The 23,908-nt window shown below is 39.1% G+C and overlaps 2 protein-coding genes across 2 annotated transcripts; one reads left to right on the plus strand and one right to left on the minus strand.

Moving 5' to 3' along the window:
* Nucleotides 1–282: 282 nt before the first annotated feature.
* On the minus strand, nucleotides 283–2,402 carry LOC110893997 (CASP-like protein 2C1). The gene is made up of 3 exons (XM_022141160.2): nucleotides 2,177–2,402; nucleotides 1,481–1,625; nucleotides 283–824 (listed from the first exon to the last, which is right to left on the minus strand). The coding sequence occupies exons 1-3, from the start codon at nucleotides 2,326–2,328 to the stop codon at nucleotides 579–581; spliced, it is 543 nt and encodes a 180-aa protein (XP_021996852.1). The 5' UTR covers nucleotides 2,329–2,402; the 3' UTR covers nucleotides 283–578.
* Nucleotides 2,403–11,240: 8,838 nt separating this feature from the next.
* Nucleotides 11,241–11,843, plus strand: LOC110892395. The gene has a single exon (XM_022139561.1). It carries the CDS (start codon nucleotides 11,241–11,243, stop codon nucleotides 11,841–11,843), a length of 603 nt encoding a protein of 200 aa, XP_021995253.1.
* The last annotated feature ends 12,065 nt before the right edge of the window (nucleotides 11,844–23,908 follow it).

Consider the following 23,908-nt stretch of genomic DNA (forward strand, 5'->3'; position numbering starts at 1 on the left):
CCCCTGCCCTGCTACGCTTGTAACACGGTTTTACGCCCCTGCACCGCAACGCGGTGGGCATAAACCTTGTTAATATATATTGTCAAATGCAAATGCTATACTATTTAATCAATGACAGTAAGACTCTATATTTTATTGATAGCAAGGATTTTTCATTAAATTGGAGATAATGAGTATACAGATCACACCAACTTGCAACATCACTTGTAATCAGCGTATAAGTCACGGGTCTTGATGTATTCACAAAAATTTATCGTGAAAAAGATCAATGTCATCAAAAGTAAAAGTAAACGGTCAATAAGATTTAGAAGACAAGTTGATCATTAATTTTTAGGTACCACCCCACCAACCCATTACTTCCTGAACATCTAATGGACGGCACCATGCTTTAAATGATCTTCTATGTTGTACTTCTGTTGTATGGAAATTGACCACAAGTTAACCATGAACCACAGCCTTCATAGGTAACACTAACCGCGATTACATTATTTAAACTATATATATGATTATCTCTAGAATATAAAATAAAAACAAATCTGTAACATACAATATTGTTCTTGTTCTTTTTTTTTTTTTTTTTACTTTAAAACAAGGAAAGTTTTGGGTGAATAGTGTCTAAATAGACCATAAGCCGAAAGGAACGATACGACAGCCATCAGGAGGAATGCAACGTAGCTGCAAAGTAAGGCACCACCGATCTGAGTGCAAAATCGGTTGAACTTGCTGCATAATTTCATCCAAAACAAATGATGTTCACCGTTGAGTGCGTATACAGAGGCCAGGAGAGATGCTGAGTTTGCTGCGAAAATCATGTAGACGACCGCCTGTGTTTTACACCATATACATTACCAGTGTCATGTTAATGGACCAATTCACGGTTAGAAATTAGGTGGATCTATCCCATTAGTCATGAATGTCAATTTTATTTTATGCCATGCATTAACCTCATAGATGTCAATTACATTTCCATTTCAGGTAGATAGATAACTAGGTATCTGTTTTTGTTTCGTCATTTTAAGCATCAAGAAAATTATTTGTAATTAAATGTAGGTATGGACTTGGTTGCAGTAGACCGAAGAAAATTATTTGTAATTAAATGTAGGTATGGACTTGGTTGCAGTAGACCGATTTTAATTACACAATTACATTTTTGTTCCAAATTCATGATTGTAAATAAACAAAGTTATCCAACAAAAAATTCATTCATTATATAAAGCAAAAACATTTTGCAATATATACTAATAACAAAAGGTGGGACCTTAAAATTTTTAAACAAAGTTATGTGGGACCTTATAATTTTTAAACAAAGTTATAAATGGACAATCATATGATATATTGTTTATGGGAATAAAATTTCTTAGAATATTTATGTTTCATTGAGGTGACAAAGTTAAAACATTTAAAGAGGTCCTTGGTGGTAGATTTATAAGTTTATATTTTATGTGTTAGTTTGGCAGAAATAAATAGAAGTACTACGCACCTGGTCTAACAAGAAAGAGAACCAAGCAAGATGCTTGTATGAACCCCTCATATCTTGTTTCTGAGGTGAGGAAATCAGCATACATCTAATCACAAGTTGAATCACATTATATCCTGCAGCTGCTATGTCTATGAACACCAACACACTGTTTCACCCCAAAACATGTTCTTCATTAATAACTATAATATATCTATGTGCACGGGCACGCGTGTGCGCAGGGGCGATGCTTTGAAGGGGCTGGGAGGGTCGCCCGACCCCCCGAACTTTTCAGCCAGTAATGTTATATATGTAGTTTTCGTATAGAAATTTTTGGGTATATATGTTTTCGACCCCCCGGTTCTATAGAAATTTTTGGGTATATACGTTTTCGACCCCCTGTAAAAAAATTCAAACTTCGCCCTTGCGTGTGCGTGTGTGGACGGGAGAGGGAGAGTTTATGGCAAATTAATATGCCGTCAACTCGCCAATCCGCCAAATATTAGGCCATGGGTCTGGGAAGAGGTTTTCTAAACCAAAACTCAGTTGAGAATTAAAACTTTTTGTTGTCCTTGTCCAATATATCTATCGACATATTGACACTCAAGTATGAGATTCAAACATAACATACATTTTGGATTATTTATTGTATGAGTGAATCCAAATCACTTGATTTTGATCCATTTTGAAAGACAGAGAGAGAGTTGAGAAGGTTCTTACAAAAGAGCGTTCATGTCTCTGAAACTAGCAGTTCTAGAGTATGAAGGGAAAATAAGGCTGGTTTGGGAATCAAATCTAACCAAACAAGCAGTGGTGAGTAAGAGCAAGATCACACAAACCCTTAGAAATGCCTCCATCCTCATAGCATCCATCTCTCTCTCTCTCTCTCTCTCCCTCTTTCAATTCAATAATAGGGTTTGATGGTACTTGGAGACCAATGATAAGAATAAGCTCTCTATTTATATATATCAATGTACTTTCCTTTGTTTATAAATTTATTTTCGTTTTCAAGATTAATTACTAGAAGTAAAACAAACAAGCTTCAATACAAATAACATCCTTTTCTCATTAAAAGATGATTGATAAAGTTTTCACGTCTCGTAAATTAAATTGTTAAACTACCATGCATTTAATAAAATAGAAACTATAAACGTGTAGGCTAGAGACAACTTGCATCTTGTGAAGTAATGAGTGTTTCGAATTTGGATAGGAAGCAAATAAACCAATGTATTAACAACGGTGATGTTTGTTTATCTAAAAAAGATCTGCACAGGTTCTTCTGCTTGCGCCGCGTATACCACATGCAGACATTGTCATCTGCAGACTGTTTGTTTTTCCGAAAACGTTTCATTAAAAAATGTCTGCGCGAGTTCTTTTTGGTGCAGACTTGACCTAGCCACTTTTAAGATATGAAAAGAAAAGTCCTAGAAATTTTAGCATGAAAACAATACTTTTTCATAAAAGGCATTATCTTTAATAAATTTGTAAAGTTTGCTAAGATTTATACCCTTTTCTTGAGGTGGATTTTTTTTTTTTTGAAACCGTTCCTTAGAAACCGCCTAAAAATAGTTAAAAAAAAACATAAAAAAACAGCTTGAAAATAAAAATTACTTCTAAAGATGACTTTTTTGAAGCAGTCTGAAGAACCGCTTAAAAAAAACACTCTTTTGGAGCGGTTTCTATATATGTAATTATATTCATCCGACTTTTCACGTATCTCACCAACAAAAATGAGTAGTCAATGAGGCAGCCCGGGCGCCTCTTCTCGATATTAAATTGGATGATCGGTTAAATTACATAGAGACACATGTGGCAATCATCGACCAAAAGGATAAGCGACTCTGCAATAAGGTGATTCCCCTGGTGAAAATTCAATGGAAGCATCGAGAGGGTTCAAACAACACCTAGAAGTCCAAAGCGGAGATGAAGGAGTTGTATTCGTTTCCGTTTATGGTATAGAAGGTTTCCAAGACGAAACCTTTTGTAAGGGTGGTGGACTTGTAACATACCGGATTTTTGTGAAAAACAAGATCAACTACGAGATTACCACTAAGACTTAATGAAAAAGGTGGTTTAAGGGTGGATTTAAACCCAAAGAGGGAAGGATTGGGCTATAAGCCTATCAGCCCTTACTATATAATGCAAAGAGATTGAACCCTAACCATAATCACCACCATCATCAAATTTCTAGAGAGAGAAAGTTGGTGAACTTGCTATTCAAGTGATTTTGAAGTAATTGAAGCTTGGAAGTTATTCCTATTTGAGTCTTAATCACTCCAGCAACAAATTGTTCAAGATTCAGGTAACATTCGATCTAAGATCTAAGTGTTCGTTGTTTTTGGGTTTTTGATAGATTCAGGGTTTATAGCTCAAAGATCGGATTTTTACGTCTTTTTGGAACTAAAAACCATGAATCTTGCTTCATGGGAGTTAAACAAACGTTTTTGTAACACCCGCATCCCAAGATAAGCTCTAGAGAGTGTTATGCGTCGGATTTACAGAACACATAGTAACTAGAGAATTCACAATGGGAGCTTTTGAACTTTAATTAAACATTAAAGTGTATTATACATACGTATTATTATACAATAATATTTTCGTCAGTTAAACTAAACTAAAGATCTAAATCTTCAGCAGCCCTCTAGACCTCTATCTCCTCATAAACTAGTCTCATTGTCTGCAATTCCTACAATCACATGGCACCTAAGATGTGTGCTCGAAAAATATTTAGGACTCAGCATAAAGCATAAACTGGTGAGTTCATGAACACAAATAATCTTATTTAAAACATATTTTTTATCGACTATAACATCAGTCAGATATAATCATGGCAAACAGATAAAAATAGAGTAAGCACGGTATATATGTTCACATAACTAGGCTATGTATACAAGCTCTACTAGTTAAATCAGATACATACAATCAGCCCTCAATCATCTTATCAATCATTGCCACATATCCACAGATGTTATACATAGTTGATTCCATAGTTATTACCAATCAGACAAAACATCACATCCCGTTTTAGAAACGGTTCAGAGGAACTCACCTTGCTAGCTTGTAGTTCTTGAGCTTTCAGATAATTAAGTTTCTTGTAAGTCTATAGTTCTAATTTAGCAGGCCTCCTGATTCTAAGCCTTCTGATAGTAAAGCATTTATTTGGATAGTAAGTTTATAGTTCTGAGATTTCTGATAGTTAAACATTTAGTTTAATAGAGTAGAATACGTATTATTGTAAAACCGAATCAAACCTAACGATGGTTCGAGATCAGAACCATAATATAAGTTAACAAAGTATAGCCTTATTCAGGCAGCATTTTGGTATCCGTTAGTTGGTTCTCTGATCAGGGTGATTATCGGTTAGAACACCAACGTATAGAGAGAAGAAGAGAAGAAATGAGCAAGGAAATGAAACCTAAGCTTCCTATTTATAGGTAGGGAATACTTCTTACCCCATATAGATCTTCCCCATGTGTTATCTACCCATATACATCTTCCCCAGTTGTTATCTAACTATATATACATTCCCTAAATAAACCTTTCTTAGATAAACCTTCCCTGGATATATCTTACTTAGATAAACCTTCCCTAAATATATCTTCCAAATATATACCTTTCTTATATACACCTTCCTTATATAAACCTTCCTTATATGTTATCTACCCCATATATACCTATTTAGATTCTAATTTATTAAATTTACGTTAAATGTTTAACTAATTAATTTACTTTAACTGATTAACTAAGTAACTTACTTAGAGGGAGTTTGGGATTACGTTTTGAAGTGATTATTTGATTATTGCGTTTGTAAAATATAAATAATCTAAAAAAGTGTTTGGATGAAAAAAGTGATTATCTGCTTCCAAAACGCAAAATCTATTTTGAAAATGCATAATCTATTTTGAAAACGCAACACCAAACACCCCCTTAGTTGTTAAGTTTCCTTAGCTGTTAAGTTTTCTTACCTATTAAGTTTTCTTAACCGCTAAGTTTTCTTAACCGCCCACGGGTAATAGAAACCAAATCAAACGTTAACGATAATCACGAGATCAAAATTTCAACGTATAAAGTATCACCTTATTCAGGAAGAACTTCAGCTTTTCGTTGCTAGGGTTTTAGATCAATCGGACAAGGTATCGTTTCAGCGATTAGGGTTTAATACATTCCCTATGGAGTAGAGGTTTAGGGGTTCTTGCATTAGAAAGACAGAACGAGAGAAAAAGATGTATCGATTTCTAATTGAAAAGGTGTAAATGAATAAGTCCCAGACCCGGCCTTTATATAGGTTAGGTGGACCTCCCGCGCGTCGGGGGAGGAGACAGAACATCTCTTGCGTGGCGCCAGGGAGGTCAGTCTAGCCTAGGCTGCCACGTGTCCACCTAGGTATGCCACGTATCACCACCTCGTGACACGCGTCCTCCGCCACCTTTTTTCATCCAATCACGCGTTTTTATCGATTTTCGTGCCGATACTTATCGCGTATGCTCGGGTCTTGATCCCAATTGATTCGGTTTTTAACTTTAAGGGTTGATTCACCGATCGCATGTTTTGTCGCACGCACTTGGGGTTTTAATTACGGGTTTATTCGGGACATATTTGGATTTTATTGATTAGAAGACTCGGGATGTTACAGTTTTGGACGTGAAAATTGTATTTTGGGATAAAAATGGAACTCGTTAGGGTGAGGAAGATGATGAATCGGTGACGCTGGGTACAGCTTCGGTGACTATCTCGGCGACACTTGTTGCTGAGATAAGTTGGGGAGGATGGCGCCGCTCCCAACGCTGGCCAATGATTGGTGAAATGTGGCTCAGCGACATTTAAGACTATTGCCAGGGGGATGGCGCCGATCATGCTAGTGATAGGCACAATCACATGCGACACTGAACCAACAGCAAAGCCGATGACAATGTCAGCGACACTGTACCGACGACACTGAAGTGAATATGTTTATTAAGTGATGAGTTTCACGTGTTAACCCTCATGCAGATCGGATGACGGTTGTTTAGTGTGAAATCCTTACGCCAAGAAGTTAAACGCAAACTGGTGAGTTCTAGACCCACTTTAAAGCCTACTTTTAGGTTGGTATGATATGCATACGTGTTAAGTGAAAGTTGTTTAAGAAAATGTTTACAAAGACATTTCTACTGCTAAGGTTTCCAAAGTTTAACATTTTAAAGTCTGTTAACAAAAACAAAGATTAAAAGTAATAATTTATGAAAGCAATGTAGGAAATGGGTCACAATTATAATAAAAATTATATAAATAAATATAAAATTGTAAAGATACCCTATTTACATAATTTTTGGGAAATTGTAGTACCCGTACCGCCTTTCAGCCCCTTTTTGACCTTGCGCGGCCGCGCACTGGTCCTACGAAGAAGGCTTAAGGGATAGGCAACACACAACACTTACGCGCCAAAAGGAAATCATAAATCCTTGCGCTTTCCCCATAAACAAAGGATGGAAATCCTAAGTTAAACACTTCCGCCTAATGATATCCAGACTTGGATATTATTTACCCGACTGGTGCCACACGATAAAAGAGTCACACAGGATTATGGCAATAACCTTCTAGAAAGACCCAATCGTGCACCACTAAACGGTTACAACCGTCTGGACACGTGTCATCACCTCAGGCACCCCTGAAATCACGATGATGGCATGAAGTTGGAGGGAAACCTCCACTTGATCACTTTCCATGTGGCAAACCCCCAGCCATAGATCTAAATAGCGATCCGTGTGCACTCACGTCGGATCGAGAAGCTTAACGGAAGGAAATGTAACTGCTTACGGGGTTAGCATCTTCCGTCAACATTTCACCAACGGGTTTTCCCGCCTAAAACTCTCGGCTATAAATATGAGAACAATTCAGGTATGAAAATCCAAGTTACACACACTTCGTCAATACCCCTTCTTCTTCAAAGACACATACTTATTCTCACGCCGGAGTCGAGTCAAGGAGAGAACCCTCTTCTCCCCTTGATGAGGCTAACGGTATTTTGTTTTGTAGGGTTTACCGGAGAAGAAGACCAGTTGCAATCGAATCAGACGAGAGAGAACAACCCTTTTTATGCAGATCCAAACCCCCTAGATAATTTGATTCCGGTCATTTATCTAGTGTTTCTTCATTCGCGCCCACCGATTTCTCTGTCTTATTAGTTTTATCTCGTTTCGATTCAGTTTCTTTCATCCTCTGTTTTCACATGGCAGAAAATTCATTACCTCACCCATCAGTTCCTCGATCTGAATTGTGTTCGACAACCCCAAATACTCAGATTGACGGAATCATGGGAGTCAACGAAAGTAATAGTCACTCAGACGAAAAAAGTTCCTCAGATCAACTCATAGAGAGAGCCCCAAAATACTGGTTCGACAGATGCCAGGTTGCTTTAAACCAAGTTTTCACACAAATTCACAGATCTGAATCCCCAAACACCAGATCTGATGCTCTGCAAAGAAGCAGTGGAACGATTGATGCTGTAGTATTGGACCCACAGATACCTTATCAGTGGGACATCCAATCTAACAGCTATACCAAGGTAATCCCAAAATCAGAGGGAACCAATGGTCAGACAGATGAACCAAAACAAACATACATGGTGCAAGGAGGCCCTTCAAGAAGGTCAAACAAACGACACCATGATCAACATTGGAGGGAACAGCAAGTCAAATTTCCTATTGTTCCTGGAGACCCTCAGGAAGAGCGACCAGTCATCATTACTGGCATCTTCGGCCATTACCGAACGGACTATATGTTTATAGATCCAGGAAGCTCGATGGATATCATATACGAGCAGTGCTTCAAACAACTTGACCCAGAAGATAAAACACGACTAGAACCGGTTGATTTTCCTCTTACCGAATTTTGCAATGAAACTGTATTCCCATTAGGGCAAATAGTGTTTCCTGTGACTCTATCTGATGGCGAACATTCGCGTACAGTCATAGTAAACTTTATGGTCACGCCGGCAACATCACGCCATGATGTTTTGCTCGAAAGAAGGTCGCAAAGGGAATTTAGCATGATCACTTCCATTCCACATGCTGCATGCGGATTTCCAACAAAAACTGGAGTAGCAATTCTATACTCAAGCAAGGAAGTCATGTACGTAGATGACGAGCCACCATCAAAGGTGGCCAAACCTTCAACATCAAACGAGCCAGAGAAATGGGTTCTGAACGACGAATATCCAGAACAGACCATCCTGCTAGGACACGCCATTTCACCAGCAACACGAATACAGTTAAAAGAATTACCATCTAACAATAAAGATATATTCGCTTGGTGCCCAGCAAATATGACTGGGGTTCCGCGCGATATAGCACAACATTATCTGAACATTAGACCTTCAGCAGAACCTGTTGCGCAGGGGAGGCGCAGCCTCAGCGCCGAGAAAGCAGAAGCTATGAATGAGCAAGTGACAGAGCTACTTAACGCCGGAATCTTGCGCGAGGTTCAATACCATACCTGGGTCGCCAACCCAGTAATGGTCCAAAAGCATAGTGGCGGATGGAGAATGTGCGTCGACTTCAAAGACCTGAATAAAGCATGCCCAAAGGATTGCTACCCGCTTCCTGAGATAGACAAAAAAGTCGACTCTCTAGCATCATTTCGATGGAAGTGCTTTCTTGACTGTTACAAAGGTTACCATCAGGTCCAGAGGAAAGAAGAAGACGAGGACAAAACAGCATTCCGCACAGACAAGGGCATTTTCTGGTACACAAAAATGCCCTTCGGTTTACGCAACGCAGGCGCAACTTACCAGCGCCTAATGGACACAGTCTTCAGAGGCGACATCAGCAAAACAGTCGAGGTATACATGGATGACCTCGTCATCATGAGCCACGAGGAAGATACAATGCTCGCGAATATCCAACGCACATTCGATTCTTTGCGCAACATAAACTTAAAGCTCAACCCAACCAAGTGTTCCTTCAGGATGGAAGAAGGAAAATTCTTGGGTTTCATAGTAACAAGAGAAGGGTTCAAAGTAAATCCAGAAAAGGTGCAGGCCATCCAGCTAATGCCATCACCTGCAACAATAAAAGAAATGCAAAGACTCTCCGGACGTCTAGCAGCCTTGAACAGATTCTTGGAAAACCATGCGGCAAAGTCTTATCCATTCATTAGCACCCTACGAAACTGCACCAAGAAAACCCATTTCCAGTGGACGCCCGAAGCAGAAGCAGCTTTCAAGCAAATGAAAGAATGTTTAATTCAGTTGCCGACGCTAACAGCACCACGGGAAAAAGAGCCACTGATTTTATATCTATCTGCTGCCGAAGGCGCAGTATTAATGGTGGAACGAGAAAACATTCAGACTCCAATCTACTATATAAGCAAGATGCTCACTGGCCCAGAGACACATTACTCGATGATAGAAAAACTAGTCCTAGCCCTAGTACATGCATCACGGCGCTTACTTCGGTATTTCTCTGGTCATGTCATCACAGTTCTCACTAATTACCATTTAGGTCAAATCTTATCCAAACCTGATGTCTTGGGAAGATTGGCCAAATGGGCCATTGAGCTCGGAGGATAAAATATCCTATACAGACCGCGACCAGCAATCAAGGGGCAAGTTCTAGCAGATTTTACCACAGAAGTTCCTATCGACAAAGTCCAAGAGTGCGAGGCAATCCAAAACCCTGTTCCTGTTTTCGACGATAGGGTCGGGACTCTACACACAGATGTCGCTTCTAATGATGACGGAGCAGGTGCGGGTCTCCGGTTGGTCAGCCCAGATGACCATGAACTTACATATGCAATACGCTTGGATTTTCGAAGCACGAACAACGAGGCAGAATATGAAGCGTTCTTAGCAGGCCTTCGCTTAGCACTTAAAATGGGGGCGAGAAACCTCGAAGCTAACGTTGATTCAAAATTAGTGGCCGAACAAGTTAATAGGCACTATGATGCAAAAGGAGAGGCTATGGCGTTATACCTGGAGCAAGCGCGGATGTTGATTAGCCAATTCCAAACGTTCAGGGTTAATCATATAAACAGAAGCGAGAATAAGCATGCAGATACACTAAGCAAATTGGCTGCTACCAGTTTCAAGCACTTAGCAAAAGAGGTACGCATTGAGGTGCTATCTAATCCTTCTATTCCTCTCAAACAAGTAAACATTATAGAAATCGGCAATCGATCCTGGATGTCCCCAATCATCTTATATTTGCAACACGGGAAACTCCCGTAAGGAAAGGCGGAAGCCAGGAAAATCCAGCATAAGGCAATAAACTATGAGATGGCGGGCGGAATTTTATACAAAAAGTCATTCATGGGGCCGTTACTACGATGCGTTGACAAAACAGACGCGCAATACTTAGTCAGGGAGATCCATGAAGGCTTGTGCGGGATACATGCCGGACCGCGAATGGTAGTAGCAAAAATAATGAACACACGCTACTATTGGTCGAGAATGCACGTAGACGCGGTAGAAATATTGCGGAAATGAGCAGCATGCCAGCGCCACGCACCAAAAACACTCCGGCCAAAGAATCCACTAATACCAGTCACGTCCGCTTGGCCTTTCCAACAATGGGGCATCGATCTTGTTGGCCCATTCCCTGACGTGCCAGGCGCAGTAAAATTCATCATCTTAGCAGTAGACTATTTCACGAAGTGGGTTGAAGCCAAGGCATTAGCTTCAACAACAGCAATGGTAATCCGCAAATTTATATGGGAACATATTATTTGCAAATTCGGATTACCATTGCGCATCATCTCCGACAACGGCACCAACTTTGCCTCGGAAGATCTTCAGAAATAGTTCAAAGAAATGAAGATCGAACACAACTTTGCTTCCGTGGCACACCCACAGGCAAACGGCCAAGTCGAGAGCGTCAACAAACAGATAGTCGACGGCATTAAAGCGCGACTTGGAACAGCGCGCGGAGGATGGGTTGATAAGCTCCCAAGCATCTTATGGGTTCATCGCACCATGCCAAAGACTAGCACGGGAGAAACTCCATTCAGTCTTGTTTACGGATCTGAAGCAGTAATCCCCGCTGAAATTGGTCTCCCATCACCACGCATGATTGCTAAGCAAAACCAAAACAATGAGAAAGAGCGAAGACTGTATTTAGACCTTCTCGAAGAAAGGCGCGAGAATGCCGCCATCGCCGAGGCAAGGTACAAATTCAAACTCGAAAAATACTACAATACGCGCGTACGCGTGTGTACCTTTGTCCCGGGTGATTTCATCTTGCGCGACCATGAGGCTTCCAACGCGGAAAAACCAGGCAAATTAGCGCCAAAATGGGAAGGACCATACATCGTCAATGAAGTCTTAAGAAAAGGGGCATACACCCTAAAAAGAATTGATGGGACACTAGTTCCCCGCACCTGGAACGCGAAGCAACTGCGAAGGTGTTACATATAAGCCAAACCATTCCGCAAAAATAAAAGTATACAGGCAATGTTTTTCTTTATTATCCTTTGTATTATTGGCCTTGCGCCCTATTAATACATGCATCAGCTTTACCCATGTTACTGTTTGTTACAAATTGCATATAATTCTTTTGGTATACGCGAAAACAATATGGTAAACATTGTACGCTTTATGAACAGTCTAAAAAGGGCACAACCTTGCGCATTTTAGACAAACGTTCAAATATGAGTACAGTACCATTCTCATTCGCTCTACCTATTCAAAGTAATTAAACATATGCAACTTATTGTAATTCAAGCACAAACTGAAGCTTACATGCACGGCAGTGCATCAAAAAATATATATATCATCAAGAGCAAGATAAACAACCATTTACAACGATCACAACAGTGATCTTCAAAAATTTTTAGTAGCAAGACCAACATGAACGTCAAAAAAGGGGAAAACACAGTTTCCCAAACCTAACCTAATCAACAGCAGGACCTTCATTAGCAACCGGCATCTGATCATCACGACGGTTCTTCCGGCGACAGTATACCAGCTGGCATCCACCCCTCCGAAGTATCGGAAAACGGGACATCAGGTCGTCAGCAGATAATACTCCGACTTTCTCATCAACAACACATTTTTTTACAATCAGCACTGGCAACGGTCGTAGAATCAGGATTAAACGAATCCTTTTCCTTGTTAGCTATTAATGGTGGAGAACCAACAAGAAGCACGAGACCTTCAGCAGCCTCGTAGGTCCTCAAAATATCCAAAAGTCCCCGAGTACGAAGAGAACGCTTCGTCTTCATTTTTTCCAAATCAAGGAAAAGGCGAAAATCCTCAAATGTATATATAGAGGAACCAAACTCCGGGGAAAGGAAAAGCTCAATCACCATGATTAGCTGACAAAACGTCCCTTCTGAACGGTGCTACAAGACCTAGGGTCGTATCCCCATAAATGAAGACTGACAAGCGTCAATACGTGTCCCAAGGTAAAAAGAAAAAGTTTTGCAAATACTAATTTTTTACTATAGGTTGACGTCACCAAGCGTCAGGTCATGATTACAAAAGGGTCAAATCAACAGAGGGAAAAATCACAACTCCCTCTAAAAGTTTAAAACAACGAAAATCTTCTTACAGACAATTCTCTACTTTCACGCCAAAAAAAAAAACAACAAAACATTTTCTATCTCATAAGTCCAGTGCTCCACTTATTTGCATAAGAGCAACACTAGACTGGGGGGACTTGAAAGGGTAAGTTCCCAAAAACCCCATAATAAGAACTTGGGACTATACCACAACCTTGTCTTTCAGCCCCTTTTTGACCTTGCGCGGCCGCGCACTGGTCCTACGAAGAAGGCTTAAGGGACAGGCAACACACAACACTTACGCGCCAAAAGGAAATCATAAATCCTTACGCTTTCCCCATAAACAAAGGATGGAAATCCTAAGTTAAACACTTCTGCCTAATGATATCCAGACTTGGATATTATTTACCCAACTGGTGTCACACGATAAAAGAGTCACACAGGATTATGGCAATAACCTTCTAGAAAGACCCAACCGTGCACCACTAAACGGTTACAACCGTCTGGACACGTGTCATCACCCCAGGCACCCCTGAAATCACGATGATGGCATGAAGTTGGAGGGAAACCTCCACTTGATCACTTTCCACGTGGCAAACCCCCAGCCATAGATCTAAACAGCGATCCGTGTGCACTCACGTCGGATCGAGAAGCTTAACGGAAGGAAATGTAACCGCTTACGGGGTTAGCATCTTCCGTCAACATTTCACCAACGGGTTTTGTCACACCCCCAAATTCCACCTGCGGAGCATCATCCGCTTGAGGGCGTGACTGACCAGGATCCAGCCACCAATTATATTGTTTAATTGAATTAATAACCATAGTAATACTTACTAACCATACGATTAGCAAATATCATGATCAAAGCTTAAAGTTTTAAGTCTAAATAGTAGTAAGTAGCGGAAGCATAAGCAAAACAGTTTTAAACGAGGTTCATAGTTCATGTTTATTTAACACCCAACACAGGGGTAGACGAGCACTACACATCCCCAAGCAGCAAGCTCCTGAGTCACTGGTTACCTGCAAAGTATGCAGTAAGGTGTCAACAATAATCTTGAGCGAGTTCACTAATTGTCCAGTTTTAATTACCAAAAACTTGTTTCACCAGTTAATTTATCCGTTCATACATGCCATGGGGAGCTACCCCAAAAGTAAGCGACTAAACTGTTTTTCCAATACCGAACACTAGGTAACCGTTGCGTTTCCGCAGAATGCCCCGATGTCAATGTTCTATCACCATTGACGGATGCCTGTGGCCTAATAACCATAGTAGGAAGCCCAGTCGAGACAAGGCGGTCTCGACTCGAGAACACGCGGTCTCGAGTCGCAACCAAGAGATCTCGAGTGATCACGTTTTGGTCTCGAGTGGTGCTGGTCAGGAGTCGCAACCTCAGAGGTCTCGAGTCCAGTCTCGAGTCGAGATCATGAAGTCTCAAGTCGAGACCTTGCCGGTCTCGAGTCCCTGAAGTCCGTCTCGAGTTGTCATGGGATGGTCTCGAGTCGCAACCAAGGGTCTCGACTCGCAACCACAGTTACGTGCACAGAAATCCTTCTAGAACCTGTCAACATGTACTATCCAATAGAAATGCATTTTCATGATATTGTGTACTATCCAACCACAATGCACAAACATGTTTTCTTGTCTGATTTCCAAACAAAACGGATCAAACATGGTAATTTGAAATATTCATATCATATTCAACATGTTCTTCACATATTCAAGTATTCATGCCATATTCAAATAGTTCATTGTATGTTCATATCGTATTAAATCAAGTCATTACCAAAATGATCTTAAAAGCATAACAATAAGTGATAACATGTAATATCTCATTCTTCTCCTTCAAGAACATATATGTGCACATTCATTAAACTTATCCTAATCTATTCAACAATCATGCATATCATTCGGTCAAAACATTATCATTAGCAACAACACATGGTTCGACTTCTAACTAGCTAAAACATGTTCATCATCATCATTAGTGACATTTCTAGCTAAAAACATGGCAAACACTTATCATCAATACTCAAGAATAATAGCAAACACCTAAATATACTAACCGGTTGATGTTGAGGGTATGAAGGATCAAAGAATCAACTTCCGAGTGACGATTCCGAGCTTGATCCGAGAGCCTTGATGTTTCCGGTTGAGTCCAAGAGAGGAGGAGAGGAGGATGATTTTGTTAGGGTTTAGGGTTTTAGTGAGAGAGAATGAGAGGAGAGGTTTGATGCACAAAGGTTGTTGTCAAAAATGGAAATAGTGGCCAAGTCCAAGAGTTTTATACCCGTCTCGAGTGGGTTAGGGGTTTCCGAATTGGGCTTCTCGGTTGTATGGCCCAACCGGCCCAAGTGTCTACTGTTTACTCGAGACCGGGTGGTCTCGAGTCGGGTTCGCTGGTCTCGGCTCACTTTATACATAAGTATATATATATATATATATATATATATATATCATACATACATACAACACATAATAAAACAGATAATCCTTAGTTTTCATTTAATAACGTATATACACACAATGGTATTACAAGATAATAGCTCGGGAAAACCTAGAGTGTCACAGGTTTTCCCGCCCAAAACTCTCGGCTATAAATATGAGAACAATTCGGGTATGAAAATCCAAGTTACACACACTTCGTCAATACCCCTTCTTCTTCAAAGACACATACTTATTCTCACGCCGGAGTCGGGTCAAGGAGAGAACCCTCTTCTCCCCTTGACGAGGCTAACGGTGTTTTGTTTTGTAGGGTTTACCGGAGAAGAAGACCAGTTGCAATCGAATCAGACGAGAGAGAACAACCCTTTTTATGCAGATCCAAACCTCCTAGATAATTTGATTCCGGTCATTTATCTAGTGTTTCTTCAAAGTCTTCACCACTTCTCCAAGAATTCTTCATGCATATTTTTTTTCTTGTAGTTTTCTCATACTTCCAATGAGGCACATAGCCTACCATTTTTACAATAGATGTGGGTAGTGAAGAGTTACTCTTAATTGGTGATTTATTAGACATAAAAACTCTAATAAAATTTAATCAAGTGACATAAAAACTCTACTCAAGAGTTAGTCATATGAAGAGTCCATTAATTATCACTAAATTAATTTCTATTCGCATTATTCTAGTTTTCCAACAAGCAAAATGAAACGTTTTGAATGTGAGAATGAAAGATTAACATTGTAAAGTATGTTAATGTGAGTGACGAATGAAAAGTTAACTTGAGTAAAGTTGAATGTAAAGTTTTTGAGAGAAAACTTACGAGAGAAGGACGAATGTTGCTAAAACAATGCTTTATAAAAGAGTTTTAAAGTTTTCAAAATAAGTTATTAATAATCCTGATGTGTTATATTTATGATTAAGAATTCTTGTAGAAAAATTAAGAAGGCTATTGTAACAACTTTTGTATAAGGCGTTACATAACAATATATGTATTAACCTTTTCCTTTGTCTCCGAAGAGACCATTCGATGACCGTAGTAACCTACCACAGTCGTCTCCATGGCATTATTTGGCTTATGTACAATCACATTATCCTTCGTCAGCCACTAAAGCACCACATTTGTTTCACAGAATATTAACGTACTTTGTAATGTTAACACCTATCCCCAAGTACCTAGCATACAGATCAGGATTATGTAATAACTTGTATTGAAAACTTTAATACTCTTTTACAGAGCATTGTTTTAACAACATTCGTCTTTCTCTCGTAAGTTTTCTCTAAAAACTTTACCTTTTACTCATTCAACTCTAAAAAAAATAATTTAGAAGATATGAACAATTACGAGTTGTGTTGGATAAATTGTAGGATAAATATTTAATGTGTAGGAAGGATAAAGTGCAGAAATGTAAAGGAATTTATTTTGATGCATGTAAGCAAAAATTTTAGTATGTAGGATGATAGTCTTTATAATTAATAAATGAGATGAAAGAAAAAACTATTTAATGTTTTACAATTATACATTTTTTTTTCTTCTCAATTAAATTTTCTTCCAACGTTTTTTGCTTGTAACAAAAATCACAGATGTAACATACATGTTTTAAAGGATTTTGAGAAAAAAAAAATTCAAAAAGCGCTGACTAGATTTTTTTTGTAAATAAACAAGGTTTCGTGTAGCATATGTTACAATCATGTATAACATATATTACAGTCGCGTTACACAAAACTTGTTTATTTATTTATTTATTTTTTGATATCCTCTCGCCGCTTTTTTGTTTTGTTTTGTTTTGTTTTTTTTTTTTTTTTTGCTTTTGAGTAAATTACAAGTTTTTTTTATGTTTGTACCAAATTGCAAGCATTGTCCTTTGCCTTTAAATTTGATGAGTTTTGTCCTTAACGTTTCAAAATACTGCACGTTATGTCCTTTAGCCTAACTTAGTCAGACTTTTTTGTTAAATATGATCATGTGACTTGCACATGAGGGCATCTTTGTCATTTTACCTCTCCAGTGACTATTAAGTAAATAACTTATATCAAGGGACTAAATATGTAAAACGATTAAAAAATAAGATACATACAAAAAAACCTAACTAAAAAATTCTCTCTCTCTATCACCGCTTCTCCACACACTCTCTCTCTCTCTCTCTCTCTAAAAAACCTTGCAACAATCTCCAGCATCACTGAAATACCTCCTTCGGCCACCGCCTCCTCTCTCTTCTCTCTCTCTTTCTCTCTCTCACTTGCTGCCACTTCCCACCCCCACCTGCTGCCGACCACCACCACAATAATAACTATCAATCATGGAAGAGAACCTAAAGCCAACTGTACTTGCTTGTTCAGTTCTCTGAATTTGCGTTTTGAATATTGACATTCTCTTAATAGAGTGTTTCGTCTTCTTTAGCGATGAACCGGAGGTTATTTAGGGCTTGAAGCGAGGAATCAGACGCGTAATTAACTGGTCGTGGTGGTAGCGTTATGGTTGTCGGAGTTTCAGAGAAGATTGCTAAGTACATCGAGATTATGGTGCTATAAAAAATATATGTATAACTCTTCGCTTTCTCAATGATTTGTTCCTGTAATCTGAATTCAAAGATTGAGTTACAATGTTTAGTGAATTTTTGGCTTGATTCTTGGTTCGGGAAACGAAACATATGATAATGTACGTTAAGGCCAATTGTACGATACCCCTTCACGCCATTTTCCTGCCCCGACGGGTGGTGTGCCACGCCTAAAAATGGCCACCTCATATGGAGCTTTGAACCATAACAACCGGCATAATAAAAATTAATAACTCAACGATTTGAAACTCAAGTCTATCCAAGGAAGTCTGTGTGAGTTTCTCGGCTATTTGTGCAAGGCCCTAAAAGAAGGTAACATGTGCATCTAGCTAGGCAAAGCATCTAGTTAATAATAAACAATTGGTTAACATGCAACACAATAACGTACTCTTATCATCTTATGTTTCGGCTAAAACACAGCAAAGTTAGCCACATGATGCTTCTCACCAAATCTAGGCTTAGGTAATTATATGGTTGAGCTACGATATAAAAACCTTAATTCGAGTTTATATATTAAAGAAGAGTAATATACGAATCAGGACCATATAATCTTTTTGTTAAAGCACCCCATTCTTCTACACCACCAACGTATAAAGATATTAGTCATTCTATACGTCAAATTTCAAAAAAAAAATCGTACACAGAAAATTACAAAAGACACACACACCATTTGCCGTTATTTACAGGTAACGTTCATTGTTTATGTACTTTGGGGGCAATCATTTATTTGTTGTCCACAATGAATGACTAACTTGATGTGTCGTAGTTATTATGATTTTAATTGACAATGTTGATGTTTATCGAACCAAGATCTTAAAATTGATAACAGGTGTACAGAATTCGGTATTAGTCAAATTTAGTGTTCCTGGCTTGCCAACAATACATATATTGAATCTAGATTTGTTTTTTAGGCCATCAGTACAACGATTAACACAAGTAATATATATTCAATGTTTAAAAACCCGCACAAGTCTGGCCTGTTGGAAAGCGGACCTTCTTCAAGTTAATCAAACAATGGATTTAATAAAAAAACTATTTGATTAAAATTAAAGGTACATAGACTCTAAACTATAACTCCTAAATATATACTTAACAAATCTAGATTTCCAATAAACATATGTAGACTAGAATTAGAAAATCATAGACAAATCTAGATGCCTAAGAAACATATGTAGACTAGAAACAATGAATTTAATAAGAAAAAACTATTTGATTAAAATTGAAGGTAGATAGACTCTAAACTTTAACTCCTATATATACTAAACAAAACTAAATGCCCAAGAAACATACGTAGACTAGAATTAGAAAATCAAATAAAAACTAACATAAATCCTAATTCATCCTACTGAAATAAACTAAACCATTTAACATCCTTCAACTCTTGAATATATCACAAGATTAATCCTAACAATCACCCCTCTAATTTTGTCGAACACTTTTCGTCACATTAGAGTTGGTCCATTGTCCTCGTATCGGGTAAGGTTGGCTTCCTCTTTTTTCTCCCACTTGGGACACTCCGATATGTAATGGTCGGGCTCATTGCACTTGTAACACTTCATGTGGCTTTTGTCCCGTTGTACTCGACCATCTGCTTGATCTCTCCCAACCCCATACCTCTACCTCGGCCTCTTCCAAAATCTTCTCGATTTGAGTTCCCACAACCGCAATGCTCACATCTATGCTACTTAATTTTTCTTTGCGTTTTCATCTAATTTTGTGAAAGCTAAACCATTAGAATCGGTTCAGTTTATCATCGTACCATTTTAAGATACCAAATCCACATTAGTGCCCAAGTCATCATCCACATCAGCAAAAACTAACGGTCAGTTAGAAAAGAATCAATGAGGGTCAGATTCTTACTAGTTGTGATTGTTGGAGGGAATTTTTTAAGTTGTGATTATTATTGCCAAACATGTGAAACTTGAGATTATTAATGTGACAACCCTCAAAATCCCATGTATTCCGTACAATTTATTAATAATAATTAATGTGCTTGACGACTGTGTGGAATTACGTAACTGCTTTCTGATATCTGTGTTATATTTACATGTGCATGTTGACACACTAATAGTGTACAGAAAAGTAATTAAATAGTCTGTTATGACTTCCTAAGTGTTAGAAATTAAAAGGGTTACAAAAATATATATAAAAGACACTTTACGGATTAATTAAGCACTTTAACGGAACAGTATCAAACTGAACAACCGGACATTACCCGGAACACTAAAATATTACCAGAGGCGTTGTTTTATTTTTCTGAATTAGTTATGATCCCCGAACATCATAACACCTCCTAAAAATATCTACTAACTAGATCATGTAACTAATACTTAGATTAGAACTAGTAAGTAATCAAACTAGTTAACACCTAACCTACTACCCCCCCCCATGTTGGATGATTAGGGGACATGGGTCCCACCCTTGATTACTTTGTTATATTTTATAAAAATCTTGTAGGGAATATACCAAACTTAGATGTCATATGCCATCCTAATCTCTATATAAACCACTAGTCCATCATCACATTCATCACTTATCTTCATCAACACACTCAAACTCTCTCCTCCCTTCTCTTGTTCGGCCGCCCCCTAGTACCACCACCACCACCATCACTTGATCACCTTCAAGCATTCTACAAGCATACAAAGGTGCTACGGGTCATACAACGGAGCTTGGTGCTCTCAGAAGTGGAAGGACCTTCTCTATTTGCTATTAACCACCACATTTCTTCACTCGAACTTCCCTAGCCTTGAGCTAGTGGTAAGAACTCAGATCCGTTCGTTCTTCATGTTATTTAAGTGGTTAATAGGTGATTTGATGATTAAAGTTATGAAACACTAAAGAACTTGCACTAAAGTCTTGAACATGTTGGTTAAAGAGTAACTAGTGGTGTAAATCATGTAGATCTGGTGTGGATATAATTATTGCTGATTTCCTTGATAATTTACTGGTTAACATTAATGTTTGATGTTGTTGTGATCACTAAACTTGTTAACGGTATCGATCGAACACGATTTAGAAGGTTAAACACTGAAAATCAGAATCTGTCCAAGTTTTACAGCCAACTTCAGTTGGCTGTAAACAGGTCATAAACTCAACGAAAAACTGATATTTTGAGTCTAAAATGTGATATTATGAAATACGGTTCTAATGGCACCGGAATCGTAATTTTTGGACTTCGTTTACTATTTTTAAAGTGTTAATTTGTAACAGCAACTTAAGCTGAATTTTGACAGCAATAAATGGGTGTCGTACTTTCAGTCATAACCTGAGTTTTGTGATGAATCGGACCATGAAATTTGTACAGTAGATGACAACCGATGCATGTGTAATTACCCCACTGGAATTTCGTAAATCGGACACTCGATGAATTTTTAATAAATTGTTCCATGGACTGTGGTCAGAAATTCATAAATCTGAGTTCAGTCCGGAATACGATTTTTTATAAAATATTGGTAGTGAACCGGACCCCGATATTTTTACACAACAAAATATGGAAAGTTTAAGACATCTTGTAAAAATTTGGGAATTTTTGGAATAATTTAACTATTTTATTAAAACGTCCGAAAACAGCCGGTTTTGAATATTAATGCTGAATTGATATAAGTTGTGACTTGCGTGTCTAAATGTCGAGTGTGCTATCCGCGAATGATCTAACATGGTATATATGTTATGTGCATTATCGTATGTTTGATTTTGAGTGGGGAATGGATGGGAAACTTAGAGGGGCATAAACCGTTAAAACGATGCATGTTGTGTGATAGATACGTGTAGGAACTTTGTGTTCTATTTGAAAGCCACTAAATGACTAACTGGTAAATTATATTAGGACGTGATTGACCGACCTTGACTGTTAGCTATATTGAGAATCTAACCGAGCAAACCGAGGTGAGTTCACACTCTTTCTAAGGCATGGGATTCCCAGGAGTTTGGGAATGGGATTGATTAACTATTTGTACTATCATTACTATTAAACTACTTTTTACTGTCCTCGGATTGAAGGGCACGTACGTAAAACCTACGTACACGATCATAAGACCATCAACTCTATCACTTTAAGTCTCTCATTTATCGACTTAATCGCCGAGGCCTATGGCGAGCGGGTCATTAGTTAATAGCGCTATTAGGTTTAACAAACCTCACACCGTGCCAGTCGGACGGGCGTGTACTAATGGACTATGGGCAAAGGGTCAATGCTGATAGACACTGACTTAGGGCACCTCTTATATTTTCGTAGCAGTCGATACGCGTGGTCTAGTAACACATGGGAATCCCCCACTAACCTTCGCAAACATGTCAGAAAGACCGCGATGCAAACTCATACGATACATGGTTTTCAAAACGAACAAATGATTTACGAAACGAATGCTATAACTAAACAACCAACTGTGAATTCACTCAACTTTGTTGTTGACTCGTTGTTACATGCCTTACAGGTTGTTAAATGCTTGGAGCTTGCACGAGGAAGGAGTCGTTGTGGGATACGGACTGTCATGTTCCGTAATAAACACTTAATCCCTATGAACTTATTAAATCTACGTTTTGGATTTTAAACTTATGGACTATGAACTTATATTTTGGTACCTCGTATTATGCTTCCGCTGTTTAATTTAAAACTTGGTTAACTGGCTTTTGGTCACCAATTGTATTGTGGTTGGTTTTATTTACTTAAATACGTTGTTCAATATGATTGGTGGCTCGATCCTGGTCATGTCACGCCTCCAAGCGGTGGCGCTCCGCATAGTGGATTTTGGGGGTGTGACAGATTGGTATCAGAGCCATTGGTTATAGTGAACTTGGTTTTAGAAAGGGAAAAGATTTTTGATAAAACCAGACTATAACCTGTACAGTGCTCAACGATCCACAACGACGCTTCTCTCCACGTGCAAGACTCGACACAATAGGTGGTATGATTTATGTTATATTGTCGGTTAGATAGCTCGCACTGTGCATTAGTTAACGTGATAACTGCTACTTGAACCTTGTGTGCTTACTCTCTACTGTCGTCCCACACTTACGCACTTTCACGACACTTTTCTCACTTACGTTGCTTCGTGATGAAGATCATGAGCGGACGCGGAGGACGTATCAACCTTACTCAAGCCCAGTTGACGGCTCTGATCAACGAACGAGTTGCTGAGGCACTCGCAGCTGTTCCCGCAGGAGGTATAACCTGCTACTTCAACCCATCTTAGAACGTTTAGATCCCACCTTCGCAAATCAACCCTCGTGCTTAACCTTGTCTTTTATTCTCGCGCCACAGGTCAACATGCTCAGCCTCCTGTGTGCACATTCAAAACCTTCATGGATTGCCGACCCAGCACTTTCAGCAGCACAGAAGGTGCTGTAGGCCTTCTTCACTGGTTCGAGAAGCTCGAGTCTGTTTTCGAGATGTGTGATTGCCCGGAAGATCGTAAGGTGAAGTATGCTACTGGAACACTCGAAGGAGCTGCGTTAACCTGGTGGAAAGCACAGGTCCAATTGCTTGGGTTGGCGGTTGCTAACGCCTCCCCATGGAACGGCTTCAAAGAACTGATTAGAGAAGAGTATTGCAGTCGTGACGACATCCACAAGCTAGAGGTGGAATTTTTCAGCCTGAAGATGACGGGGTCTGAGATTGAGGCGTATACTAAGAGGTCAAACGAACTGGCCATCCTGTGTCCTACTATGGTAGACCCTCCTTACAAACGCATTGAGCTGTACCTTAAGGGCTTGGTGCCAGAAATTCAAAGCCACGTAACCTCAGCTTACCTTGGCACTATACAGCAAATCGTCAAGTTGGCTCACCGTCTCACTGATCAGGCAGTTGAGCAGAACAAACTGCCCGAACGTATTAGCGCCACTACTTCTGATGCTCCCAACGACAATAAGCGAAAATGGGATGAAAACTCCAGTAAGGGTTCTGCTTCGGTTCAGTCTCAGCAGAGAAAGACTGATGGCTACCAGAGTCCTGGTCAGCAATCCTCCGGTAATCAAGGACAGGG

The sequence above is a fragment of the Helianthus annuus genome, chromosome 12 (genome assembly GCF_002127325.2).
Source record: "Helianthus annuus cultivar XRQ/B chromosome 12, HanXRQr2.0-SUNRISE, whole genome shotgun sequence".
Lineage (NCBI taxonomy): Eukaryota > Viridiplantae > Streptophyta > Magnoliopsida > Asterales > Asteraceae > Helianthus > Helianthus annuus.

Coding starts and splice junctions, on each gene's coding strand:
- LOC110893997 (XM_022141160.2), bottom strand. CDS start 2,328: ATGGATGCTATGAGGATGGAGGCATTTCTAAGGGTTTGTGTGATCTTG. Junction 1,626..2,176: donor AGAGACATGAACGCTCTTTT/GTAAGAACCTTC, acceptor GGGGTGAAACAG/TGTGTTGGTGTTCATAGACA. Junction 825..1,480: donor TCTCTTTCTTGTTAGACCAG/GTGCGTAGTACT, acceptor TGTAAAACACAG/GCGGTCGTCTACATGATTTT.
- LOC110892395 (XM_022139561.1), top strand. CDS start 11,241: ATGAAGATCGAACACAACTTTGCTTCCGTGGCACACCCACAGGCAAAC.